This window comes from Aureobasidium subglaciale (assembly GCF_000721755.1).
Source record: "Aureobasidium subglaciale EXF-2481 unplaced genomic scaffold scaffold_16, whole genome shotgun sequence".
Classification (NCBI taxonomy): Eukaryota; Fungi; Ascomycota; class Dothideomycetes; order Dothideales; family Saccotheciaceae; genus Aureobasidium; species Aureobasidium subglaciale.
Window position 1 is genome coordinate 15,374 of NW_013566979.1, and position 26,744 is coordinate 42,117.

Consider the following 26,744-nt stretch of genomic DNA (forward strand, 5'->3'; position numbering starts at 1 on the left):
CGACTCGGAGGATTTACGTGCGATAATAATCGGACACAAGCACCACGACAGGATGAACGAAGGCAAAGCTTGGCATGATATAAAACGTTTTTAGAACAACATTTCATTTCGAAGTGATCGTGACAGGGACTAATATGGCAGGGATGACCTTCTTTTCTTGTGCGCAATGAATAGAAGCGCAATCTACAACCAAACTCGCTTGAAAAACATCCAGGGTCGTTAAAAGAGTATCAATCATCGTTTACATGACATACAGCAGGTTTGTGTCTGGAAGCAGAGTTAGCTTGCAATCACACACAATTTGTTGGTAGTAGGCTATGGACTTACCGATAGGGTGACTGGCGCTCAGTTGAGGCTTTTGCGAGTATTTTCCTTCCAATTCTTCACGAATGCTGTTGAGTAACTGTACGTAACTCTGCTGGGGGTTCTTCCTCAGAGCGCCGATGAACGCCCACGACATGGCTCCAGTAGCCTGACCGGCGATAGAAGCGTCTGCCGAGGTTTGGTCGTCTTTACTACCACTCCACATGATGACATCTCCAGGCGAAGTCTTTGTGCGTTTGTTGGCTTCGTAGCTGTCGTTGCCCTTGGTGACCTTCTTAAATAGACCCATGGCGGTGCTGGCCATGCCGCCAAGATCACCACGAGCGTAACTGCTAACAATGCCTAGCAGACCTTGGCCAGCTTCTTTTGCAAGGTTGGGCTCCTTGAGCACACCTTGAGTGGAGTAGATGTACGGAAGATCCAGAGCGGAACCGGAGTGACACGAATCGAAGATAGCAGTAAGACGCACACCAGCGACCAAGTTCTTGACCATGATGTAGTGCATCTCATCGTCAACAATATGTCCAGCTTGGCGGAAGTCAACGGGGTAGATAACCTCGTCGTAGCCGTCTTCCTCGTCGCCGTCAACGTCTTCGGTCTGACCACCGTGACCTAGAAGCTGTTAGTAGAGAACTAGTGGAGCAGTATGGGAGTGGTAGCAGTACCGGAGTAGTGGAAGAAGAGCGAGTCGTTGGGCTGAGCGTCTTTGACGAGCCAATGCATGGCGCGCAGGATGTTCTGCTTTGTGGGCTGGCTCATGGGATTTTGCTGGTCGTCGGTCAAGGTGACCATGTCCTCGCGCTTGTAACCAAAGGCCTCCATGAGGTAGTTTGACATGTTCTTAACATCGTTGATGCAACCTCGGAGCTGGCCCTTTTGGCCAAAGTAGTTGATGCCGATCAGCAGGGCCTTGCGCTTGCCGGTACAGTTGGAGTATTGGAACGAGTAGCCATTGGGAGCGCCGTGGCCAAAGGTTTGCATGCCCTGGGGCGGGGGTGGAGGGGCGCCTTGACGGAGGTTGTGCTGTTGGTAGATGTTCTGGCCGCTGGGCAATTCTGTATACACAGTCAGTCGCGAATCATGGCGCCTGTGGCTGACGGAGAAACCGTACGTGGTTGAGGAGCATAGTGCTGAGCTGGAGGCTGCGAGTAGCCGCCGTAGCCCTGCTGCTGTGGCGGTAGTTGCTGGTATGCGCCGCCGTATTGTGGCTGCGGTGGAGGGGCGCCGTAGTTTCCGTGTTGGGGCTGCTGGGGTGCATTCGAATAACCGCCGTATCCTTGCTGAGGAGGATATCCTCCATACTGTTGTTGTTGTTGTTGCTGAGGCGGAGGAGGCCCTTGGTTATGGTAGCCTTGGCCGGGATAGTACGACATGCTTGCGAGACGATGTCGAGGTCGAGGTCGAGTCGGTGTTGAAGAGGTAGTAGGAAAGTGATGGGTTAGCTAGGTCAGCTAGGTTTGCTGGAGAGAAGAGCTCTTAATCACGCGGGGTTTGCTGGGTCGCTGACGCGTTTGACTTCTTGCGATAACTTGGCGCTTCCGTCAATTGCCTGGGTGAATGTGGGAAAATGGAATTCGATGATCAAAGAGATGGAGGAAGGAGCCGTCTTATCCGTCAGACACTTCTCGCAACCCGAACTGCTTCGAGGAAAAGCCAACCGACTGCACCACTGGGGAGGAGATGATGTGGCGCCCTTCTTGAATAGAACCCACAAACGGCTTCTCACTCAGTGTCTTTCTCTGTGTGAACCATCTGCCTCCCACTCCCCGCAACTTACGTCGGCTCTGCGACATGGGCTCTGTAAGGATCACCCACCGACGTCTGTTTCCCCTCGTCGATCAGCCTTATCAAGACCTACCTCCATAAAGAGCTCCTCTATTCAGTCATCTTACTCGACTTCCTTGGTATGATGCAAGCCACCCATCATCTCTCAACCCTATTCGTCTCTTATCACCTATTATGCTCTGCTCTCCGTTGTCAGTTGGCCCGTCCCGCTGTTTTCGGTGACCCCGAAATCGGCCACGAGGTCGTCGGTTACAGGCTTGCAGCCCTGTGACCCTCGAAAACGCCTCGAGAGCCACGCTCTCTGCCGTTCTTCGACCCCGGAAAGAATATCTGTCTAACCTCACTTGGGATATTGGTGCAAGTGGCGCAATGAAGCAGGACCTATTGGATTGCCTCGTATCTCGTAAAGATCTGACTTCCATCACCCGTTACTTCTTGGGGCTCCATGGCTTGAATTTTCCGCAACATATCTAATCCTTCGGCAAGAGATGCTGCTTGAAATGATTCACTGACCGGAGTGTTCCCCTAAGACATCATCATGGATCCGGAGTTTCCTCATCACCCGTCACTTGTCCCACGGCGAACACGCGCTCGCACCACTCGGCGAACACCTCGCTGGACCACACTTCGTCTTCTCTCCCCTTTCCTTTTTTACTGATCTTACCAATTCTGGCTTTGCCCGAACCCTCGCTCATCTGGTCCATCCACTCCTCGTACGCTAGGACGACCTGGTCTCGGACTGCTGCCACAAGTGTCTCCCTTGTCCTTACATCTTGAATGTACTCGTCCAGTTTCTGTCGGAGGGAGATGACCTCCTTTTGCGTGATAGTGCGAACTTCAGCTGTAACGTGACTCGCTTCTGGCCCTGGCTCCTTCTTCGGTGCTGCGAGCGGTGTTGTTATGCGCTTTACAAAGCCATTCACAAAGTCGTTGATCACTGCTCGCAATCGTCCATCTAGCTCCGCTTTGGCGTCGAGCATGTTCTCCACTACTCGTGGCATCAGTCCTCCAGCAGCAAGCTTGACCCAGCTTGCTGGATTCCAAAGACCTCCTCGCTCACGAAGCTCATAAAATGTGTTAGTGACTGATGAGAAATCAAAGGTCACTTCGGGCGTGATGAACTCAATATCGAATGCGACAATCTGTTGCTTGAGCCGCAAAAGATGGGCAATCAGGAATACGTTTGCGTCAGCAGGTGACGACTTTGTCGCAATCTGTGACGCCGCCCATGCCAGAGAAACTGTAGTGCTGTGGACAATGTTGTGTGCCAAGTCATCAAATACTGTAGACTTTTTCCCGCGAGTGTCAGCAATCGTGATTGGCTTGAAAGATATGGTGTAACTCACATTGACTAGTCGGTAGATTCGGCTCAAGAGCCACACGGCTTTACGCAACGTTGGATACCATACTATGACTTGCTTCTCGTTGGTGGGCCAAGCGGGCTCGAACATGCTGCCAGCATCATCTTCGTCTGGCGATCTTGCCTGGGCGGCATGTGTCGAGTCTTTGCGACCAGAAAGAGCCACTCGCTTTCCATCGGCGTTGATTGTGGATGGCCCGCGTGCTTGTGATGGGTAGTCCAGGTCTTCGGGCTTTGGTCGATAGTTCTCGATATCGTCCCTGAGAACAGCTAATGCGAGGAATACCAGTCGACTTTGGGCGTCTTCCAGAGCGGGTTTGACTAGAGCAGCAAAATCCAGACTTCGTTTCGCAGAATTCGAATCTTGATATCCTAGGTCGTCATCTTCTTCATCAATCATGTAGCGTGTCTGGATAAATGTACACAGCTCGCATAATTTTGGAATACGAGCCTCACGAATGGTTCTTGGTCGGAGATGGTCGTACAGTGGCTCGCACACGGCTTCCAAGAACTCGTATACACCACCGTCTCCAGCGAACCAGTCACCCCAGAGGTCGTACTCGTCAAGACATATGCCTCTCACAAAGCCAATGGCGGTCTTGGCAAAGGTGACCAAATCACCCACCGCGTTGTCGACTGAGGCCATTTCTGTAAGCTTGCGGGTGATTATGGGAAACAAGAGGCGACCTCTAGTTGCCGAGTAACTCTGGTGCAGTTCGTTCATGAGACTTTGATATTCCGCTTCACCTCCCTGATTTGCTCCAGCAGGCAGAACAGCACGCTTTTGTATTTCCAGACCAAGTTGTTTCAATTCAGGAGCACCGACACGAAACTTTGTGTACAGGAGAGCGGTTTGGGTAGTATCGTTGAGTTGTCGGTCTGCGATCCGTTGTGATGCATCGGCGGCCAGAGCTCGTATAGAGTTTGTGAAATGGACTCGAATGAGTGTGAGGGCTCGGGTTAGCAGGAGACGGTAACGCGATCGATAGGTAGAAGCTTCGCGGTGGGTAGGCTAGGAGGGTCAGCAGGGAAAGCGGCACAGGAGTGCAAGACGTACGTGAGCCTGCATATATTCCAGGCATTGGTCGAGGTTTGTGAGCATGTCAGGAAACTCTTTCGCGCGCACGAGGTTGGCAGCACCAGGAGCGTTGAGTCTGCGGGTCATGGGCTCCAGATAGGCATAGTATTGGAGGTTGTGTGTCATCTTCTCGGCCAGGTCGGTGACGCGACGCTGCTCGGTGACGAGCGATTCGCATTGAGCGTGGAAGGCGGTCGTCTGCTCCTCGACAGCCTTGAACGAGTCGGACAGGGAAGACAGTACGGTCAAGGCGTCGTTGGTGCTTTCCACCAACGAGTCAAGATGATGCTGCGACAAGTTCAACTGGTCGTGGTAGAGATCATAGTCGTCATGGCTGGCGTCCAAGAGGTCGTCTTCCAGCACATCGTACCACGTAGCAAAGTCGAGACGTGATTGCAGAAGGTTCTTGGGCTTGGGAGCAGAGGACAGACTGTTCTTCCGAGAGGATGGCGAAGGGCGGGTGGTATGCGGTCTTGGTGCATCGAGCTCGCGGAGTTGCGAGTACGAGTGGGCTCTCCTGACAGGTGTCGCTTGTGGAGGGCCCTTTTGCAGGGGAGTTTCGTCTTCTTCGCTGAGACTAGGCAGTGGGTCTGCAGCATCATCAGCCTGGGTCGCATCCTGTACAGCATCAGACTCCGGGTCGGCCAACATACCGAGCAGCTTACATTAGGCTGTTGCAAGAGGGATGCTCGTCGCCGATGCCCGTGAGCGTTCTCGGACGTTGCCGGCGCAGTGGGGGTGAAGGACGTATACCAGTCGCTGTCCATCATCTTGGGCGAGACAGGGGCTTGACAATTGACCACAAGCTGCAGTCAAGTCGATTGCCAGTCTGGCTGAACGATCAATGTCGACTGGCTTGGCTTGGATGAGCTGGACGCGGACACGGACACGGACACGGCGAGGCAGATGCTAGGGTTCGGGCCGATCTGGCCGAAGGGTCCTGGTCCCGCAATCGCGTGGCTTGTGCTTTCCCTTCGATGACGCCCAAGACTCTTCTGGCCAATCGTCGTCGACTGGCTGACAGAATATACCGGTAGCTGCTCTCAGCCCTCTGCCCTTTGTCTCCATCCTTGTACAGACAAGAGTCTTGTCAGAATCCAATTCATCATTCGCCAAACAATCCTACAGCATGCTTCCGAAGACGGGTGTACCCAAGCTGGCCAGAGCTGCTTCGACCAGAGCTTCGACCAGAGCTTCGATGCAATCGGGAAGCCAAGCTAGAGTCCTCGCCGCCCCCGCCTACGCTGCTCGACGACAGCAACATTTCCTGAGGTCTCTGGCCGTCATCACCGCCGCTGCCGGCATCGCCACCGTCTCTCAATACTACCTCCACGACGGTCGTCTGCTCAACTCGGCACTCGCCGAAGCACCCCCCGCCGATCAACCCGATATCCAGTTCGAGAAGAGACGCAAGCGCGGTGCAAACAAAGAGGAGGACAGAGATTTGGCTAGTTCCCAACACCTGCAGGTCAAGAAGTCGTGGGAGAACCCTGGTGTCTATGCCTGCGGCTCCAATGCCGGCAAGGTTGTCGCGCCCGACTCGGATGCTTCCTTCATCAAGACGCCCCGTCGTATCAGCTTCTTCGATGGCAAGCTCCTCCGCGACATCAAGCTGGATACAAAGTTTGGTGCTGCTATAGATGAGCAGGGCAACCTGCTACAATGGGGTGTTGATTACTCAACGGACACTACGCAACCCACTGTGACCCTCAAGGGCAAGGACCTGGTCTCATTGGCTATCTCGAAGGACCGTATTCTTGGCCTCTCGTCTTCCGGAAAGGTCTACTCGCTGCCCGTTTCCGCTGCTGACCAGGCCTCCGGTACGAAGCCCAGCGAGAGCTCCTGGATCCCTTTCTGGTCCTCCTCGTCTCCCATCAGCTACCGCACCATCACTCCTTCCGACATGAGCTACAGCGAAAAGGTCTCTAGCATTGACAGCGGTCTTGAACATGCCCTGTTGCTCACCTCAAAGGGCCGTCTCTTCTCCATGGCCGCTGCCACTGACGCCTTCCCTACCAGAGGTCAGCTCGGTGTTCCAGGCTTATCTTGGGACAACAAGCCGTCCGGTCCCTACTATCAACCTCATGAGTTGACCACTCTCCGTGGCTTCAACATCTCAAAGATTGCCTGTGGTGATTTCCACAGCATTGTAGCTGATTCTGATGGCCGTGTCTTTGCATTTGGCAACAACACTTCAGGTCAGCTAGGCTTTGACTACAACACTGAATCCGCCGTCGTTGATACGCCTGCCTTGTTACCTCTCCAGAAGCTCTATGCTGGATCATCTCAGGTCCCTGTAGTCACATCGGTAGCCGCAGGAGGTGCCAACTCATTTTTGACTGTTGATGCTACCAAAGTGGCATCCCGCAACTCTGATGGCAGAGGCGTTGGTAGAGTCAGTGCTGACACCTTTGCGTGCGGCGCTGGTATCTATGGTACGCTCGGAAACAACCGATGGACTCACGTACAGGGAACTCCCACAAAGATCCCTTCATTGTCTTCGCTATTTGAGTACGACGAGACCAACAACACCGTAATCCCAATCAGATTAGCGAGCATCAGTGTTGGTAACAAGCATGTCGCGGCTGTCATGAGCAATGTCGCACACACAGGAGCCTTGAACACAGACGGGGAGACGTGGTGGGGAAGAGACATTGTGTTCTGGGGCGGCAATGAGAACTACCAACTGGGAACTGGCAAGAGAAACAACGTCAACACTCCCACTTACATCCAGCCTCTCGATCAAGTCGCAGAGCGCAAGGTCAGAGGCAAGGAGGAGCACAGATTCCAAATTACACCAAGGAGCACTGTACGCCTTGCTGATGGTAGAAAGGTCAGCATGGAGCAACGTGTAGAGTGTGGAAGAGACTGTACCGCCATCTACTCCGGCGTATAAAGCTTGAATAATCTTGGTTTGGCTTCAGTGCTTTTCTGAACTGTACATTTTTGTAGATATTGCTTACGGCGTTATTACAGGCATGGAGTTGGTGGCGGTAGGTCGTCTGTAACATTAGCTTAGATGTGTATATCCATGAGCATCTTCCTCTCTGCTCAAACGTCTCGTGAGGCGTCACAATCAAGAGAACTTATGATCACTCCACACAGACTTGAGCTTGAACATGTCGACTGCCTCTGGCACTACTGAGAAAGAGCTGGCCTATGATGCAGGTCTGCACAACAGCAGACAATAAGGAGACCTGGACGATATTAAACGCGAATGCATGTTATCAGACGAGCAGCCAATTATGCCGTTGGTCTGTATCTGTCCCCCGGGCATTTTTTTCTATTACACAGCAGCAAAGCAAGTACAGTCTGCGAACCCATTGCGTGGTATCCATCAAGCTTGCGAGATTTGTCGTGGCGTTGCTTGTTGAAACTTGGCTCGACGAAGTGTCGGGCGAGCGGCATTGTCAACATGTATGATCTCGTCCTTCCTCATGCGATGAGGAAAAGAGGAGAGTTGCATGCAGCGTGATAAGAGGCTTGCTGCGGGCGGTGAACCTCCATGCGAGTAGAAGGAAAGAGATGCTAATCAAACAGCCTCGCATCCGCACATCAGCGGCTCCTGCTCCTGTTGTGTGGGTGAGGGCTGTAGAGGACCCCCTACATACAGCTCTACCACCTTCCTCAATGAGCTAGGCCGATCAGCCCGCTTCGAAGTTCGAAGGTGCGAACACCATGCCGCTGCTGCCGCTACATCATCATCAATATTCTGGTCACGATTCCCCGCCTATCACTTCGTCAATCTGGTCAAGCCGGCATTATCTTTCCATTCTACAATTGGCCAAGCCGGAGAGCATCGTTCATTTGAGCTGATCCGGAGCTATCGCCTATCGTGTGACCTATCCAGATCAAGGTACACATCTATATACATACCGCGTTCCACCCATGTAAGTCTGCGACCCGAGTTCTGGTGTATTGCATAAATTGGTCGCATCGCCCACCTGCGTGGGCTGATCACACTAGTTTGTATTCCGCATCAAGGCTTCATCCCGAGTCTGCGTCCTAGCAATGGCACAGCCTGCGGCCTTAACAATCGATGGCGGTCCGCGAATGAGTACCTCGGGTCCTGGCATAGCAGAACTATCGACGCCGGCGTTGAGAAACCTACACGACCCCTCAGTGACCATCGAAGAATACCTTTACTGGGCCAAGATCACCCGTCAAGAGCAGAAAAGCCTTCTAACTACCAAACATCCAGTCAAGAAGCTGCTGAGCTTCGGCAAAGGAGATGCTGCTCCCTCTACTATCACCGGCACTGATCCAAACGGAGACGGTCACTCGAAACAGGCGCCGGGTGCAGTCACGAACGAGAAACTTGGCGACCTCGAAACTTCCGCGAATAACCGGTCAGCGGTGGTGACAGATGCTGAATGGCTACAGGCTTCAAGGGCCGCAAGAACAGCGACCTGGGGTTCTATCTTCTATCTCATCACGACAGATGTTCTTGGTCCTTACAGCGTGCCGTACGAAGTGATCTCCGGATATTGATTTTTGAGCCAGATGTACTGACAATTCTATAGTTGGGCTCTCTCCCAGATGGGTTACGGTCCGGGTATCGTTCTGTATACCATTTTCGGAGCTTTAGCAGGCTATACCGGCTGGCAAATTTGGCAAATGTTTCTTCAACTTGACTCTGATCAGTATCCTCTGAAGACCTTTGGAGACATCGCATTCAGAACCTATGGACAGATTGTGCGCCATCTGATGAATGTTCTCCAGGCAATTCAGCTCATCTTCAATGTTGGAGTCATCATTATCATGAATGGTCAAGGCTTGTATCAGATCAACAACAACATTTGCTACATTGTGGTATGTGTATGAAGTCACGAGTATCCCGTAGACATTAAGCTGACAACCAGTTATAGTGTTGTGTAATCTGGACATGTAAGTTACCGAACGTATGGTCTCTGCCATGCTTACTGACGTGTGTGATAAGTGTGTGGCTTCCTCCTGGGACAAGTTCGTACCCTGCAGCGGTATGGCTGGATCGCCAATTTCGCCGTCTGGCTCAATGTGGTTGTCATGATTCTCACTATGGTTGTTGTCACTCATACGCATCCTAACTATGAAGCCGCATCGAACTCGAATGGCGTCGATGTCGGCCCGCCTGCACCCCCGGTCATGACTACTGCAGGTCCTCCTTCTACCGTCAAATTCAGTGGACAGATCGTCGGCTTGATGCAAGCAGTCTATTCTTATGGCGGTGCTATGCTCTACTGCGAGTTCATGAGCGAGATGCGAAAGCCATTCGACTTCTGGAAGGCTCTGGTCGTTGCAGAGACGTTCATCTACGTGGTCTACCTGTTCTTTGGTATCTATGTATACTCTTACCAGGGCCAATACTCGATCAACCCAGCTCAACAGGTACGTCGTTCTGTACTCAGAATACCGCGAGAAGTTGCTGACACTCTCATTTCAGGGCATGTTCCCTCAAGCAGCGTTGACCGCTGGCAACATCATTGCTTTCATCACCGCATTGATCGCGGCAGCGCTGTACGGAAACATCGGCATCAAAGTCATGTATCAGAATATCTTCCAGGAACTTCTTGGTCTGCCTGAGCTCACGACAAGAGCTGGTAAGCTGCTTTGGGTCGGTATTGTTCCAGTGTACTGGGGCATCGCATTCATTCTGGCCGCCGCTATTCCTCAATTCAGGTGGGTTGGTTGGGGAACATACCTCGCGGACGTTTAGCTAATATGGTATCAGCGCACTCTCTGGTCTCGTGGCAGCCCTTTGCATTCTCCAATTCACATACACCTTCCCACCCCTGCTCATGCTAGGAGTACAGATTCAGTACGATGCCATCCGCCCCGACCAAGGTGAAGGCTTCAATCCTGCCACTGGTCAGACTGTACGACATGATCACGGTATGAAAAGATGGGTCCGTGGTTTCTTCGCTCGCAGGTGGTATGTCAAGGCTTGGAATGCCGTCTTCTTCCTCGGTGCGGTGGTGACTTGCGTTCTGGGCACTTATTCGAGCGTCAAGTCAATGGTTGATGCCTATGCTTCGGGTTCCTCGACGGCGTTCAGTTGTGCTGGTCCAGTGTAGAAGTTGGTCAGTTGGGTATGCAGTGCAGGTGACCTGAAGTAGTAGTCATGCTTAAACTGGAACCTAAAATTATTCATATCATCACCATCTCGCACAGTCTCGAGCTATGAGTGCGTACTTTCTACTGAAGGAATTAGATCTGGACCACGGTAACCCAACAGCATGGCAATAATGACCATGTCGTCGTCGGTGGTGAGATATCTGGCAGTTGAACATATTGACAGGGTGCTACGACCAGCAACTCGAACATGGTCAAAACCAAGGCACGTCAATGGTTCCTATCTCACGGTTGTGACTACGCTCAGCAGGAGGAGAGAACAGGAAAGATAGAGAAGAGGGCAAGGCCGTGGCAGACGTTGTAGTGATTCTGTCTGGGACTGAACAGAGTTGGCGATCACCAGTACGGGCATGACCGTGTAGGCATTCAAGGATACATCATGTCTAAGCATAGTCTATCTACAACACATTACAAGACATCGAAAGCCGTAGCTTCATTTAGACATCAAAACTCTCACCAATCCTCAATCAACTCATTAATCCTTCTACTCCCTTCTCTAACAGCCGCTCTCGCACTTTCAGCCCCAATGACGGGCAACTGCTTTACCCCCTTCTCCTTGAACTTCTCAGGCACAACTTTCGGATCCAACAATCCCACCTGCATCAACACACTAGCCTGATCCCAATACAACTTTTCCGTCTCCAATTTCCCAGCTTTGATACACACAATGCTTACCACCACTACTTCTATACGTCGATTGGTGGCAGGGATACCAGGGAGTAACCAGGGGATTACTTTGTTGTGGTTGAAGGAGAGAGAGAGTTCGTCGATTACGCGATCTACGCCGACTGTGCGGGAAAGGAGTTTTGCGTTTAGAGAGGAGGGGCAGGGTTGGAAGAATTCGGTGTAAAAGTCGGAGATGTCTTCGGGGTGGAAGCCGCCGGTTAGGGTGGGTGTGTGGAGGATTGCTGGGTTGGAGCTTGTGATGGAGAGGGCTTTTTGTATGTTGCCTTTTCGTGTGTCTGTTTAAGGTTCTCCCTGTCAGCAATATCTTCTCCTGAGAGAAGAGGAAAAAAACATACTCTCTAGATGCTCGTCTCTTACTCTCTCGATGTCAGAGGCCAGGCGTAAAGCCTTCCTTACAACCCCCAGACTTCTACTCCAAGCGACACCAGCAGCAGCAGCGTCGAATTCATCGAGATCGCTTTCTGCAAACCCAGATTCTACATTTGGATACTTGTATGCCTGGAAGCTCAACTTCAACTCTCCACCCAAACCTAATCCATCTCCTATTCTCTTTGTGATGATTCTCTTCTTGCCCTGTATACCCAGCACTTCTGGCGTTCGGATAACTTTCATCTCATTGCCTGTGAGATGGACGAGTACGGTGGTGTGCATGGGATATCGCGTTTGTTGCGGGTCCGGGATACGGGAGGGATAGTATGCGACTAGGGCGGCTAGACGTGGTGTAGATTTTACGTAGGCTTCAAGGCAAGTACTCGCAGCATCGCCGAATGCTGCAATGACGATTGATTAGGACTGGACCGATGCTGAAGTCATGTTGGAAGAAAAGAAAACGAACCTACTATGGCGTACTGATCGTTCAATCCCACCACCTGGTCTGGAGCTGCATGCATCCTATCCACGTATTCTCGCCCTCCATCGCCATACGGGATATATGTCGTGACAAAGCCTTCTCCCTGCCATGCAGCAATGGTCTCTTCGTCAAAGTCGTCCGTCTCGGCTGTGAGGAAGATAAAAGGTGTTTTGCTGACGTTGAGGTGTTTGAGAAAAGGTTCGCCCGCGTCTATTCTAGCCGTCATTGTCGCTTATGTATTCGTGTAGGGAGAGGTGTAAGGGGAAGGAATGATGGGCAGAGGAAATGCCCATGTACGTAACTTCACGCGAATCTTCTTGTGCCCTGCCTTGTTTTTCCTACCTTTCTTGAACTGACTTGAGCAGGAAGGCGTCACCTCGTCCTCGGTCCTGCAACTCCAATCGCGGACTTACATTGTGAGTCGCTCTCATCTCTTCGAGGCATCTAATCTCCCCATACCCAAATGTGAGGTCCACCGTCATCAATGGCCCGCAAGTCGCGTGAAAGTGATAATTCAGATCATGGCACACGCAGCAAGCGCGTGGCTGGTCTGACGTAGTGCAGATCTCCAAAAGCACTTGCCAGCCTCCCTAAGCAGCCGCATACGAAACACCGTTATCTCCGACTGAAACAACCAGCATCCATTCTCGAGCTCCCCGACGCAACCTTTTGGCTCTCAAGTCCAATGTCTCGAAAGCTATGGAGCTCGTCAAGAAAGCAGTGAGAACAGTTTGCCTCGCCAGTCTTGGGAACATAATGGTTGAGCGAGACACATACAATCCCAAGTGCCAGGGTTGTCTCTCTACAAGCGCCGTTGAACGTACCCCTACAGTTGACATGCAGAAACGCGTGATAGCTGCAGAATGACAGCTCAGCTCTCTGCATCATGCACGTCTTTGAGAAACCCCTCCTCAACATCATAATCAACAATGTCGTGGTTGAGAAGGATTTTTGGTTGAAAACGGCACATGGCATTGTTGAAGATGATGGGGCCTGCATGTTACTGTGCCACCAGAGATAGGCTAATCGTGTTCCGTGGTCGAACCACCTTGATGTCTTGGATGGCAACAGCTTCTTATCGATTATGCAAACTACGTCAGATGATATAGAATATTTAGTAAAGTGTAGTAGCTATTGTTACAGTACGGTACAGTATAGATTGGGAAAAGCTGAGAATTTACTCGTGAACTCAAGATACCCAGATGTCAAGCAAAACTCCTGTGCCTAATTACAAAATGTGGTATTGTGTCATGCGCCTCCCCTTCATACACCCTTTATAGTGCTGTTTATCGAGAACCTGATCCTGAGATTCCATCTACTGCGAAGAAATGGCAACGGCAATGACCTGAGCATCACTGTGGCTGATGCTGACAGTGGTGTTCTTGATGCCCTTCTGTTCGGCGGCAGCCTTGGCATCGCCGTGGAGGACAACAGTGGGAGCACCGCTCTCATCGTTCACAATCTCAATGTCCTTGAGAGGGGCTCCGGCACCGCGCGAGGCGACCTTGAAGCTCTTGAAGACTGCCTCCTTGGCGGACCACTTGCCAGTGAAGCTGGCCTGGGGGTTGGGAGCCTTGCGGCAGTAGTCGATCTCTTGCTGAGTGAAGTTGCGCTCGAGGAAGGTCTCGTTCTCGATGTTAACAGCGTCAATGGTCTCAACATCGACACCAGGGCTGCTGTTGCCAGTGGAGTTGATCTTAAGCAGTGACTCGACCATCTGAGTGGTGTTGGCATCACGAGCAGGCTTCTCGGGTGTGGCAGAGAATGTGAGCTGAGCAGTCTTCTTATCCTGCGACACACGAGCGCTGGGGTTCAAGAAGACGGTGTTCATCTGGTCGTCCTCGTAAGGAGACTTGTCCTTGGCACGGAACATGGTGTTGTTGATGAGACCGTCGTGGAAGTAGCGGTAAGCCTTCTTTTGTCTGGCCTCGACCTTGGTCTTGTAAGACTGGAACTCTGCCTGGTCAAGAGTGGCAAACAGGTACTTGGGGTGGATACCAATAGCCTGAGCACCCTTCTGACCGAAGCCGAAGGAGGTGACCGAGAAGGCCTTGACACCATCGGTCTGGATGGTTCTGCTGGGGTAGACGATGTAATCGAACTTCTCCATGATCTTGTCCACGTTATCGGCGTTGCGGTTACCAGGGACAATGCCAGAGTTGAGAACCTGCAGACAGCCGTTGAACATCCATGCACCGGCGGCACCCTTGGGGTGACCAGTCAGGTACTTCTGGAAGATACCGAGAAGGGCATTGCCCTTCTTACGGCCGAGGTGCTCCATCTGTTGGCAGATGACATCGGACTCGTTCTTGTCGTTGGCCACAGTAGAGGTACCGTGGAAAGAAGCGACATCCAGATCATCGATGGTAAGACCCCAAGTAGCAAGTGCGCCACGAAGAGGAGCGATGCGAGGGTCCTGCTTCCAGAAGTTGTTGCCGAGACTGTACAAGGCATCCTTCTCTTGACGCTTAGCTTCGCGCTCGATGAACTGGGCTCTGTCCTCCATGTACTCAGCTGCGTCGAACTCTGAGTTCTCGGCTTGCATAGCGGCAACTTCCTCTTGCAGATACATAAGCTCAGACTCTTGCCAAGTCTTGATGTTCTTTCTGCGAGCGTCCATTTGTCTCTTGCGGTACTTGATGTCAAGGAGAGGCGAGGCGAACTTGGAGGTATCCTCACGAGCAGTTGTCAAGACACCCTTGCCAGGAGCGGGAACGGAGCGACCAATCTTGTCGGTGGCAGTAGCAGTGAAGCCAAGGACACCGTAGATCGGAACACCCATGTCAAGCGCAAGTCTGGCGTCCATGATGACCTGCATACCACAGCCTTGAGACTCCATGAAGCCATTTCTGGTAGTGGTGGTAGGTCTCGACATCTCCTTGGGAGTACGGCCGTGTGCAAACTCATCCTCGGCGTTGCTGGTAGCCTTCATGTTGGCAAACTCGTACGAGCCCTCCTCTTGGAAGTCATCGAAACCACCGACGAAGCACATTCTGGCCTTACCCTCAACAATGGTATCGTAACCAATATCGATAGACTCGACAGCAGTAGCGCAAGCACCGACAGGGGTCTTGATGGGACCAGTGGAGGACATCAACAACATGTTGACCCAAGCAGACATGGTGTTGATGAAAGACTCTTGAAGAATATCCTTCTGGAGAGGTTTATCCAGGAAGCGATCCTTGTACATGCCACGGAGAGCGGTGGTACCACCGATACCGGATCCGATACAGTTACCAACCTCCGAGATATGAACGTACTTGTAGAACTCGTAGGGATCGGTAATACCAGAGGACAAGAGAGCCTCTGCGGTACAGACGAGCACGTAGAGAGTGACAGGGTCGACCTGACCGATGATGTCCTCGGGAACACCGTACTTGCGGGCGTCCCAACCAGTAGGAATCTGACCAGCAACAAGACGGTCGAATCTGAGAGCCTTGGGAATGAGGAGGGTAGCACCCTTTCTCAGTCTAACCTGGTATTCACCAGACTCGGGGATCTCGAAGATCTCAACGTTCTCGCCATGCTGGCGGCTGAACTCCTCGGCAGTCTCCTTGGAGGTCTCGAAGGGGTCAAGGTCCTCCTGGATCTGAATCTCCTGCAGAAGTTGCTTCTTGTTGGGATCGTAACCGTTGAAGAGCTCAGGCTCGATAAGACGAATACCGGAGTGGTCAAGAATGTGCTTCTCGAACTTGGACTTGACGTCCTTGTCATCGATGGGCTCACCAGTCTTGGCGTCAACCCAACCAGCGTAGCTCTTGCCCTTGAGAGGGCCGTTGTGGTTCTTGATCAGACCCATAATCCAGGCCATCTCAACACAACCCTCGAGAGAGAATTCGCCATAGGCTTCCATCTCCCAACGAGTTCTGGAGTTACCCCAAGGACCGACCTCGGAGAAACCGGTGACGACGACGACCTTCTCAAGATCGACCATGCCCTTGAGGTTGTCGTTGAGGGGCTTAACCTCAGACTCCCAATCAGGAACATTGGGGAAGTCGAACTTCAAGTTGGCGCGAGGCTGGACAGTGACCTTCTTGTAGAGGGCTTCGTGGCTCTCACCGTGAACGATCTTGTTCTCGACTGAAGTCTCACGAGTGACTGCCTGGCGAATCTCGCTGGTCTCAGTGACGTCCTTGCGAAGCTTGGTCATCAGCTCCTTAAGGTTGGGCAGGAATTGAAGACCACCGTTGAGATCAGCGAAGACAGGTTCCTCTTGGCAGAGGTCGACAATGGCAGGTCCCATAAGACCCAAGATATTGAAAGCCATCTCTTGCTGGGAGAAAGTACGAGCGCCAGTCTTCTCGACACCCTCAGCAACAATGTTGTTACCACCCATGAGACCAGTACCACGAGTCCAGCCAATCACAGCACCGCAAATGGTAAGGTAGGAGCCCCAGCTCTCAGAGTGCCATCTGTTGAACAGAGTCTCGAGAGCAAGCTTGGACTCGGAGTAGAGACCATCGTTACCGAAGGTACCGTGGTTGGGAGAGAGAGGAAGGATGACTTGGGCAGGGCGAGTCTCGAAGCCGCGCTCGGCCTTCTGGGCCTTGACACCGCCAAGCATTCTGAGCAAGTTGGTCAACATGATTCTGTGAGCGAGCTCAGACTTAGAGTCAATATTGTCAATTTCGCGACCGTTCTCGGGAATGGCAGCGAAAGGAACGATGTAATCAAGGTCCCATCCGAGACCCTTCTTCTCGTCGTAGATGTAGTCGACGAGAGCATTGACATCTTGCTGACTTCCTTGGTTGAAAGGCACAACGATGAGCTGAGAGCCCTTGGCACCGTAGCGGGTGTACATGGACTGGTAGTACTCGGTGACTTCACGAGAGAAGCGACTGGTAGTGACAACAACCTTGGCACCGCCACTGATCAGGCCCTGGAGGACCTCAGCACCGATAGAACCAGCACCAGCACCGGTCATGAGAGCGTGCTTGCCCTGGAAAGTGACACCAGACTTGGCAGCATCCTCAAGACCCTCGAGGTAGACACCGGTGAGCTTCTTGCTGTACTCCCATCCGTGCTCTTCCTTTCGCTTCAAGTGCAAGAAGGGAATGGTCTCAACCTTGCCGGCCTTTAGCTGACCGTTGGCGCGACCCTTGCGGCCCTTCTTACCGTTGTCGGTAGGCATAATCTGGCCCTCGTTCATCGACAGCGAACGGATGATGTTGCTGTAAAGCTGCTTGATTTGCAGTTGCGATGACTTGGTGAGCTTGTGTTGCTGGCGAATGAGCTTGTAGACGCGCTGGAGGTCGTTCTGAACCTTGGTCCTGTTTCCGTACTCAGAGATCTTGCCACCTTCAGCCATCTCGCGGACGTAGTGTTCAAGCTTGCGAACAGCTTGTCTGGGTGCCTCCTCGTAGTTCATGTTACCACGAGCGTCAATGGTGAGTTGAGGGGCGGTGGGGACATTGACATCCTTGTAGACAGGGGCGACGTCGAGGACATCCTTGCAGTTGTCGATGAGCTGCTGGCCGAGAGCCTTGGCGAGCTCGTAAGTCTCACCGCGCTCGGTAGGGCAGTGGTCGATGTGGTACTGCATGAAGTCGAGAAGCTTGGGGTTAGAGCGGTTCATGATCTGGATACAGCGGCTGACAATCTCGCGGTCAACAGCGGTCAAGCGGCCGAAGATAATGTCGTAGTACATGCTGAGTGCGTCCTGACGAGCCCAGTTCCATGACGAGTCGTAGACACGGGCCTTGAGGGGGCTGAATGAGGGCTCGATACCAGCAGCGTAGAAGTCACCGTGTTCGGCATTCCACAGGTCAAGCTGGGCCTGGAGAGCAGTGTTGTTGGAGGCAGCGGTAACAGCGGCCTTGTCGCCGGCGCGCAAGTCCATCTTGAGGTAACGTGCGAAGAGCTCGAGTTGTTGCTTGAACAAGGCCTTCTGGTCCTTGGTGAGGGCATCGATCGCGGCGGGATCCATCATCATACCGCCTGCACCAGCACCGTCACCACCAGCAGCGGTGGGCGCGGCAAGGCTGATTCCGGCTTGGGTGGCGTAGGCATTTGTGACGGTGTCCAACCATGCCTTAGCATCGTTGTCAGAACCCAGACGAGCAGGAGGCTCTTGTGTCAATGCCAGCAAGAGTACACCATCCTGACGACCGGAGCCAAGACCCCATCGTGTCTCGAGATGCTTGCGGACTGCGGTGATGTTGAAGCCACCAGGCATCTTGGAGGACACCATACGGGCAATGAGCGAAGAAGACTGCTTGCCGAGCTGACCATTGAAGGTGGCCTGCATAGAAGCACCCAGCTCATCGAGTGGTGTGTCTTCTGGCTTTTCAGGTGTTGAGCCAAACTCTTTTCCGAGGTCACCGAGAATTTCGTTCTGGAGTGTTGATTTACCTGCAAGGGAGTTTGATTAGAGATTGTACACTAGAATCGCTCGAGACCGAGTCTGCTTACCTCCAACCAAGTCCTTGATGGCCTTGCTAAGGGGAATGTCGCCCAACGGCTTCTTCAGCTTTTGGGCTACTAATGTTCTCAAGATATCCACGGCACCAACAGGTGCATCTGCAACTGACGCTGCCGGGCCAGCACTCGGTGGTGGGGGTGCTGCTGCGGCGGCGGGTGCTGCAGAGCCAGCGGAGGGAGCAGCGGCAGCAGCAGCGGGTGCCGGAGCAGCCTCCTCCTCCTCAACGGGGTCAACATCGTAGTAGATGTCTTTTGCGTCCTTGTTGTAGCACAGAATCTGTCTTTGCACTGATCTTGCTGCATCGTAGGCTTCGTACTTTGAGGCGAGTGTGCGCTTGGCCATAACACCAAGGGTGTCTGCGGGACCGATTTCGACAATACGCTCGGTGGTCTTCTCGCCGAGAATGACATCTTGTGTCTCAATCCATCTCACGGGCGAGGCAAACTGGTATGCGAGAAGTTCGACAAGGAGCGTGTGGGCGAGCTCCTGCTCGACCTCGGGACGCATGATGGCGAGAGAGAAACAGCAAACAGCAAATTACAAAGAATGTACAACCGAACGAGCGATTGAAAAAAGATGGAAGAGGGAGAGAGAGAGGTCTCGCGGAGCGTCGGAGCGAGACGAGACAGGAGATGAAAGTGAGGAATAGAACTTCAATGCTCTCAGAGTGCGGAGAAGAAAGAAGGGTCAGCTAGCTTCAAGAGCTGCGTGGAAATGCTCGGGCACCTTCGATGATCAATAGACCGAGAAAGCGTCGAGGAGCAAGAAGAAGGATGAGTAAGGCTGTACCACGCACTCGGAGGCTGGTGAGGGGAGTTGATACCAACGTGCAGAGGTTGAGATGAGGCACAAATAATGATACGATTGCTGACTGGCCTCTTCAATTTTCTGTCGCGACTGCTGTCCTCTAGAATTCGGTGAGCGGTCGTGCCAAGCCACAACTTTTAGAGCGCGGGAGCTAGTGCGGTAGAGATTGGAATTTGAGGCTTCATCTAATTGTTGCTTTTCCCTGCGTCCCACGTCCGTTTGGCCGACGTATGCCTGTTCGAGCGCGCAATGCGGTCGTGTAGATAGCCCGAGTCTTACACTGCAGCCTGTGAATAACCGGGGAGGCCGGCATTGCATGCTCAACATGTTGAGTCAACAATTTAGGTAGACAGTTGGGGAGGAACATTTCGAAGCACGCGTTCCAGGTGCATATTACTTCGGCGCTAAAGGGCCCACCGGCAGAGAGCCGGTCACCCCTGGTCTGACTTGCCGCACGCTCAAACTTCACCTCCGCCAGACAGGGCTCAAGCTATCTCGTAAAGAAAGGCCACTTTCCTACACCACCCGAATCGCCGCCTTCCCTCCATTGCCCTCCTCACTCCCATCCTCCTCTTGCTGTCTGGCATCTCAATCCTTACTCAGACCAGCTGCACCTTACTCCCCTCCAGCTCTACTCTCTTCCCCGAGGGAGTCTAGTCTGTTCGCGGAGCTGTTGCCTGCACTTTAGTTGCTTCGAATTTGTCACGAGGCCAATTGTCCTTCTTTTTCTCGCTGCCACGTTGCTTCGTGAGACTCCTAGGTAAGCTCAATCATGCTCAATTGCCGCTGCCTTCTGAATTGGCCCTTGTCTTTGAATTGAATGCGCCGTCGAGGTTGCCTCTCAAACCCCCGGCACCCCCGCATTAATTTCTCTACCATTTTTTCAACCTCCTGCTGACCAGCTGTTGTCTCCAGCGGTCACGTATACAGCTTTTCTTCATCATGTACGGCTCCGGCTCACAGACCGGTGTCTCGACACCCCGTTCTCAGGCTGTTTCTCGCCCTCTTATCCTTTCGCACGGCTCTCTCGAGTACTCGTTTTTAATACCCACTGCTCTCCACTTCAGCGCTTCGCAACTTAAGGATGCCTTCATCGCCACTCTTCCCACACCCACAGACGAGCTTGCTCAAGATGATGAGCCTTCATCTGTCACCGAGCTTGTAGCCCGCTACATTGGCTTTGTCGCCCGCGAGTGCGACGAGGGCGATGACCCGGGCTCCTTTGAGGAGGTGCTCAAGCTTGTCCTCCACGAGTTCGAGCGTGCCTTCCTCCGTGGAAACGAGGTCCACGCCATCGCCGCTTCTCTGCCCGGCATCTACGAGAAGAAGCTCGCCACTGTTTCGTCGTACTACGCCGCCAGAGCTGCCGTCAGCAGGCCGATCAAGTCTCATGAGTCGGCTCTGTTGCGCGAGGCTGCTGACGAGAACGCCTTCATCTACGCCGTTTTCGGTGGCCAGGGCAACATCGAGGAGTACTTCGAAGAGTTGAGAGAAATCTACACCACCTACCCCTCATTTGTCGAGGACTTCATCACTGCGGCAGCTGCACACTTGCAGACGCTGTCCAGAGAGCCCCAGGTCGAGAAGCTCTACCCCAAGGGTCTGGATGTCATGCGCTGGTTGCACAACAAGGACGCCCAGCCCGACATCGACTACCTCGTTTCAGCACCCGTCAGTCTCCCCCTGATCGGTCTCACACAGCTCGCACACTTTGTCGTGACCTGCAGAGTCCTTGGCACACACCCCGGAAATGTGCGCGACAGACTCAGCGGTACCACCGGTCACTCCCAGGGTGTTGTGACTGCCGCAGCCATCGCTGCGTCTAAGAGTTGGGAAACTTTCGACAAGGCTTCAAGAGATGCCCTCTCGATTCTGTTCTGGATCGGCTCGCGCAGTCAGCAGGCATACCCCCGTACCTCGTTGGCTCCCTCAACCCTCCAGGACTCTATTGACAGCGGCGAGGGAACTCCCACTCCCATGCTGTCCATCCGCGACCTCACCCGTGAGGCTGTCCAGACCCACATTGATGCTACCAACCAGCATCTTCCCGAAGACCGCCACATTGCCATCTCACTTGTCAACAGCGCTCGCAACTTTGTTGTAACTGGTCCTCCCATGTCGCTCTACGGTCTCAACCTTCGCCTCCGCAAAGTCAAGGCTCCTACTGGTCTCGACCAAAGCCGCATCCCCTTCACCGACCGCAAGGTCCGCTTCGTCAACCGTTTCCTCCCCATTACCGCCCCCTTCCACAGCAAGTACCTCGCCGAGGCAGATGCCCACCTCCAGGAGGACCTCAAGGATATCGTTATCCCCAGCTCCGATCTTGGTATCCCGCTCTTCGACACCAACACTGGCAAGGATATCAGCCAGGAGAGCGCCGACAACATTGTCCCTCATCTCGTGCGTATGATCACCCAAGACTCAGTCAACTGGGAGACCGCAACTGTTTTCCCTAGAGCCACCCATGTTCTCGACTTCGGTCCTGGCGGTATCTCCGGTCTTGGTGTTCTCACCAACCGCAACAAGGATGGAACTGGTGTCCGTGTCATTCTTGCCGGCACCATGGACGGCACCAACGTCGAAGTTGGGTATAAGCCGGAAATCTTCGACCGCGACGCCGAACACGCCGTCAAGTACGCCGTCGACTGGGTCAAGGAGCATGGCCCTAAGCTTGCCCGTACTTCAGCCGGCCAGACCTTTGTTGACACCAAGATGAGTCGCATGCTTGGTCTTCCTCCTGTCATGGTTGCTGGTATGACTCCTTGCACTGTCGTTACAGACTTTGTCTCTGCCACCATGAACGCTGGTTACGAGATCGAACTGGCTGGTGGTGGCTACTTCACTGATGCCAAGATGACCGAGGCCATCGCCAAGATCGAGAAGTCCATTCCTGCTGGCCGTGGTATCTCGATTAACCTGATTTATGTCAGCCCTCAAGCTATGGCATGGCAGATCCCCATGATCGCCAGACTGCGTGCTGACGGCGTTCCGATCGAGTCCCTCACCATTGGTGCTGGTGTTCCTTCTATCGAGGTTGCCAACGAGTACATCCAGACTCTGGGCATCAAGCGTATTGCATTCAAGCCTGGTTCGGTTGAGGCCATCCAGTCGTGTATCAACATTGCAAAGGCCAACCCTGGTTTCCCTGTCATCATGCAGTGGACTGGTGGTCGTGGTGGTGGTCACCACTCTTTCGAGGACTTCCACCAGCCTATGTTCCAGATGTATGGCAGAATTCGCAAGTGTCCCAACCTCGTCCTCATTGCCGGAAGTGGTTTCGGTGCTGCCGAGGATACCTACCCTTACCTCACTGGTCAATGGGCAAGCAAGTTCGGATATCCTCCTATGCCTTTCGATGGTGTTCTTTTCGGCAGTCGTGTCATGGTCGCTAAGGAGGCTAAGACTGCTCCTGCTGCCAAGCAGGCTATCGTTGATGCTCCTGGTCTCGACGATGCTGATTGGGAGAAGACTTACAAGGGTGAGGCTGGTGGTGTCATCACTGTTCGCTCTGAGATGGGCGAGCCCATTCACAAGCTCGCCACCCGCGGTGTCAAGTTCTGGGCCGAGATGGATCAGAAGATCTTTTCTCTGGACAAGGCCAAGCGTATTCCTGAGCTCAAGAAGAACCGCGACCACATCATCAAGAAGCTCAACGATGACTTCCAGAAGGTCTGGTTTGGTCGTAACTCTGCCGGTGTCTCTGTTGACCTTGAAGACATGACCTACGCCGAGGTTGTCCACCGCATGGTTGAGTTGATGTACGTGAAGAAGGAGAAGAGATGGATCGATCCCTCTCTCGCCAGACTCACCGTCGACTTCATCCGTCGTGTCGAGGAGCGTTTCACCACCGCTGCCAATAAGAGCTCGCTCGTCCAGAACTACGCCGAGATGAACGAGCCTTTCGCTGTCGTCGAGAAATTCGTAGCTGCTTATCCTGAGGCCGACAAGCAGCTTATCAACGCTCAAGATGTCCAACACTTCATCCAGCTCTGCCAGCGACGTGGACAGAAGCCTGTGCCATTCGTGCCTGCTCTCGATGGCAGCTTCGAGTTCTTCTTCAAGAAGGACTCTCTCTGGCAGTCTGAGGATCTTGCTGCTGTTGTTGGCGAGGATGTTGGCAGAACCTGTATTCTCCAGGGTCCCATGGCTGTCAAGTACTCCACCAAGGTCGATGAGCCTATCAAGGAGATTCTTGACGGTGTTCACGAGGGTCACATTCAGTACCTGCTCAGAGACTTTTACGGTGGCGATGAGTCGAAGATCCCCGTTGTCGAGTACTTCGGTGGAAAGCTCGTCGAGGCCAGCGATGAGATTGATGTTGAGGGTTTGACCGTATCCGAGCTCAACAACAAGACCATCTACCGCCTCTCTGCCTCGCCCAGTGCAGCTCTTCCCAAGTCAGACTCGTGGTTGTCTCTGCTTGCTGGCAAGACGTACTCATGGAGACACGCTTTCTTCACTGCAGACGTTTTTGTTCAAGGTCAGAGATTCAACACCAACCCTATGCAGCGCATTTTTGCACCTGCTCCCGGTATGATGGTCGAGATCAACTACCCCAACGATCCCAGCAAGACTGTTATCACTGTCAAGGAGCCTACCTCAAGTGGCAAATTCGTCCAAACTATCGAGATTGGTCCTATCGCCAACAACGAGATTACCGTCAAGCTCATTGAGGAGCGTTCCGCCACTCACTCGCCTGTCGCTTTGCCCTTGAAGTTCACATACCACCCTGAGACTGGTTACGCCCCAATCAGAGAGGTCATGGATGCTCGTAACGACCGCATCAAGGAGTTCTACTACAAGATCTGGTTCGGCGATGCTGACGTTCCCTTCGACACCCCTGTCACCTCTCGCTTCGATGGTGGCAGAGCCACTGTTACCAGCGAGGCCATCAATGACTTCGTTCACGCTGTCGGCAACACCGGCGAGGCCTTTGTCGATCGTCCCGGTAAGGAGGTCTTTGCTCCTATGGACTTCGCCATTGTTGTCGGATGGAAGGCTATCACCAAGCCTATCTTCCCTCGCAAGATCGATGGTGACCTCCTCAAGCTCGTTCACCTTTCCAACGGCTTCCGTATGATTCCTGGCGCTGCTCCTCTGAAGAAGGGCGATGTCCTCGACACCACTGCCGAGGTCAACGCTGTGATCAACCAGGCTTCTGGCAAGATGGTCGAGGTTTGCGGTACCATTACCCGTGATGGCAAGCCCGTTATGGAGGTCACCAGTCAGTTCTTGTACCGCGGTGCTTACACTGACTTCGAGAACACTTTCCAAAGAAAGACCGAGAAGCCTATGCAGATCACTCTTGCCACCAGCAAGGATGTTGCAGTCCTCCAGTCAAAGGAATGGTTCCGTCTTGAGGACACCGAGATCGATCTTCTTGGTCAGACTATCACTTTCCGCCTGCAAAGCTTGGTGCGCTACAAGAATGAGAACGTCTTCAGCACTGTCGAGACTGTTGGCCAGGTTGAGATTGAGCTGCCTAGCAAGGAGATCATCCAACTCGCCTCGGTCGAATACGAAGCTGGTGTCTCGCACGGAAACCCTGTCATCGACTACCTTGAGCGTCACGGTTCTGCCATTGATCAGCCTGTCAACTTCGAGAACCCTATCCCATTGAACGGCAAGACCCCTCTTGAGCTCAAGGCACCCGCATCCAACGAGACTTACGCCAAGGTATCGGGTGATTACAACCCCATTCACGTTTCTCGTGTCTTCTCCAAGTACGCCAACCTTCCTGGCACCATTACTCACGGTATGTACTCGAGTGCTGCCGTCAGAAGTCTGGTTGAGACTTGGGCTGCCGAGAACAACGTTGGTCGCGTTCGCAGCTTCCACGTCAACCTTGTTGGCATGGTTCTTCCCAACGACACTATCCAGGTCACCCTGCAGCACATTGGTATGGTTTCTGGTCGCAAGATCATTACCGTCGAGGCACGCAACAAGGAGACCGAGGACAAGGTTCTTATTGGTGAGGCAGAAGTTGAGCAGCCTGTTTCTGCCTACGTCTTCACTGGTCAAGGTTCTCAAGAACAGGGCATGGGTATGGAGCTTTACGCAAGCAGTCCTGTCGCCAAGGAAGTCTGGGATAGAGCAGACAAGCACTTCCTCGACAACTATGGTTTCGCCATCACCAACATTGTCAAGAACAACCCTAACGAGATGACTGTTCACTTCGGTGGCCCTCGTGGTAAGGCCATTCGCCAGAACTACATGTCGATGACCTTCGAGACCGTTGCCGCCGATGGAAGCATCAAGTCAGAGAAGATCTTTAAGGAGGTCAACGAGTCTACCACATCATACACCTACCGCTCGCCAACTGGTCTGCTGTCGGCTACTCAATTCACACAGCCTGCACTTACCCTTATGGAGAAGGCCTCCTTCGAGGACATGCGCTCCAAGGGTCTTGTGCAACGTGACAGCACTTTCGCAGGTCACTCTCTCGGAGAATACTCTGCTCTCGCTGCCATGGCTGAGGTCATGCCCATCGAGAGTTTGGTTTCGGTTGTGTTCTACCGTGGTCTGACCATGCAAGTTGCTGTCGAGCGTGATGAGGCCGGTCGCTCAAACTACTCCATGTGCGCTGTCAACCCTTCGCGTATTGGCAAGACCTTCACTGAGCAGGCTCTGCAATACGTCGTTGAAAACATCGCCGAGACCACTACATGGCTTCTCGAGATCGTCAACTACAACATCGCCAACATGCAGTACGTCGCCGCTGGTGATCTGCGTGCGCTGGACTGCTTGGCCAACGTTCTCAACTACCTCAAGGTACAGAAGATTGACATTCAATCTTTGATGCAGACCATGTCTCTCGAGGACGTCAAGAGCCATCTCGTCGAGATCATCAAGGGATGTGCGGAGCAGACTGAGGCCAAGCCTAAGCCTCTGGACCTCCAGCGTGGTTTCGCCACTATCCCTCTCAAGGGTATCGATGTGCCATTCCACAGTACCTTCCTGCGTTCAGGTGTCAAGCCTTTCCGTTCCTTCTTGCTCAAGAAGATCAACAAGACAAGCATCGATCCCAGCAAGCTCGTTGGCAAATACATTCCCAACGTCACCGCCAGGCCATTCGAGATCACCAAGGAGTACTTTGAGGATGTGTACCGCCTGACCAACTCACCCAAGATTGGCAACATTCTTGCCAACTGGGAGAGTTATGTTAACGACGATGGCAGCAAGCCCGCACCCGCGGCATAGATGAGATACCCCAAACAAAAGAGGGGTCTGTTTAAACTTGTAGAGGACGAATATCAAGGGTTGTTTTATTTTCTTTGGCGATTTTTCGGGGGAAACACGCTTTAAGAAGGACTATATCCCT

The 26,744-nt window shown here is 53.1% G+C and overlaps 7 protein-coding genes across 7 annotated transcripts; 3 read left to right on the forward strand and 4 right to left on the reverse strand.

Annotated features, from left to right (window-relative positions):
• Nucleotides 1–241: 241 nt before the first annotated feature.
• AUEXF2481DRAFT_31037 (uncharacterized protein) lies at nt 242–1,697 on the reverse strand (the record flags this gene model as incomplete). Its single annotated transcript, XM_013486542.1, has 4 exons — nt 242–267; nt 328–936; nt 990–1,379; nt 1,436–1,697. 4 exons carry the CDS (start codon nt 1,695–1,697, stop codon nt 242–244), a joined length of 1,287 nt encoding a protein of 428 aa, XP_013341996.1.
• Nucleotides 1,698–2,645: 948 nt separating this feature from the next.
• Nucleotides 2,646–5,317, reverse strand: AUEXF2481DRAFT_6535 (uncharacterized protein; the record flags this gene model as incomplete). Its single annotated transcript, XM_013486485.1, has 4 exons — nt 2,646–3,398; nt 3,456–4,481; nt 4,527–5,165; nt 5,213–5,317. The coding sequence occupies 4 exons, from the start codon at nt 5,315–5,317 to the stop codon at nt 2,646–2,648; spliced, it is 2,523 nt and encodes an 840-aa protein (XP_013341939.1).
• A 183-nt stretch (nt 5,318–5,500) lies between these two features.
• On the forward strand, nt 5,501–7,820 carry AUEXF2481DRAFT_41692 (uncharacterized protein). The gene has a single exon (XM_013486585.1). The coding sequence runs from the start codon at nt 5,677–5,679 to the stop codon at nt 7,441–7,443; it is 1,767 nt and encodes a 588-aa protein (XP_013342039.1). The 5' UTR covers nt 5,501–5,676; the 3' UTR covers nt 7,444–7,820.
• Nucleotides 7,821–8,600: 780 nt separating this feature from the next.
• On the forward strand, nt 8,601–10,600 carry AUEXF2481DRAFT_67455 (uncharacterized protein; the record flags this gene model as incomplete). The annotated part of the gene is made up of 6 exons (XM_013486663.1): nt 8,601–9,013; nt 9,071–9,359; nt 9,416–9,434; nt 9,487–9,914; nt 9,970–10,205; nt 10,258–10,600. 6 exons carry the CDS (start codon nt 8,601–8,603, stop codon nt 10,598–10,600), a joined length of 1,728 nt encoding a protein of 575 aa, XP_013342117.1.
• A 379-nt stretch (nt 10,601–10,979) lies between these two features.
• Nucleotides 10,980–12,919, reverse strand: AUEXF2481DRAFT_81246 (uncharacterized protein). Its single transcript, XM_013486670.1, has 3 exons — nt 12,181–12,919; nt 11,681–12,115; nt 10,980–11,620 (listed from the first exon to the last, which is right to left on the reverse strand). Exons 1-3 carry the CDS (start codon nt 12,419–12,421, stop codon nt 11,112–11,114), a joined length of 1,185 nt encoding a protein of 394 aa, XP_013342124.1. The 5' UTR covers nt 12,422–12,919; the 3' UTR covers nt 10,980–11,111.
• A 591-nt stretch (nt 12,920–13,510) lies between these two features.
• AUEXF2481DRAFT_6539 (uncharacterized protein) lies at nt 13,511–19,123 on the reverse strand (the record flags this gene model as incomplete). The annotated part of the gene is made up of 2 exons (XM_013486486.1): nt 13,511–18,546; nt 18,607–19,123. The coding sequence occupies 2 exons, from the start codon at nt 19,121–19,123 to the stop codon at nt 13,511–13,513; spliced, it is 5,553 nt and encodes a 1,850-aa protein (XP_013341940.1).
• A 1,242-nt stretch (nt 19,124–20,365) lies between these two features.
• On the forward strand, nt 20,366–26,623 carry AUEXF2481DRAFT_6540 (uncharacterized protein; the record flags this gene model as incomplete). The annotated part of the gene is made up of 1 exon (XM_013486487.1): nt 20,366–26,623. One exon carries the CDS (start codon nt 20,366–20,368, stop codon nt 26,621–26,623), a length of 6,258 nt encoding a protein of 2,085 aa, XP_013341941.1.
• Between the last annotated feature and the right edge of the window lie 121 nt (nt 26,624–26,744).

What these genes read in the sequence shown, in the direction of transcription:
- AUEXF2481DRAFT_81246 (XM_013486670.1), bottom strand. Translation starts at nt 12,421, where the DNA reads ATGACGGCTAGAATAGACGCGGGCGAACCTTTTCTCAAACACCTCAAC. An exon ending in CGATCAGTACGCCATAGTAG is followed by an intron (nt 12,116 to 12,180) that starts GTTCGTTTTCTT and finishes TCGTCATTGCAG; the next exon opens with CATTCGGCGATGCTGCGAGT. An exon ending in AAGAGACGAGCATCTAGAGA is followed by an intron (nt 11,621 to 11,680) that starts GTATGTTTTTTT and finishes AACCTTAAACAG; the next exon opens with ACACACGAAAAGGCAACATA.
- AUEXF2481DRAFT_41692 (XM_013486585.1), top strand. Translation starts at nt 5,677, where the DNA reads ATGCTTCCGAAGACGGGTGTACCCAAGCTGGCCAGAGCTGCTTCGACC.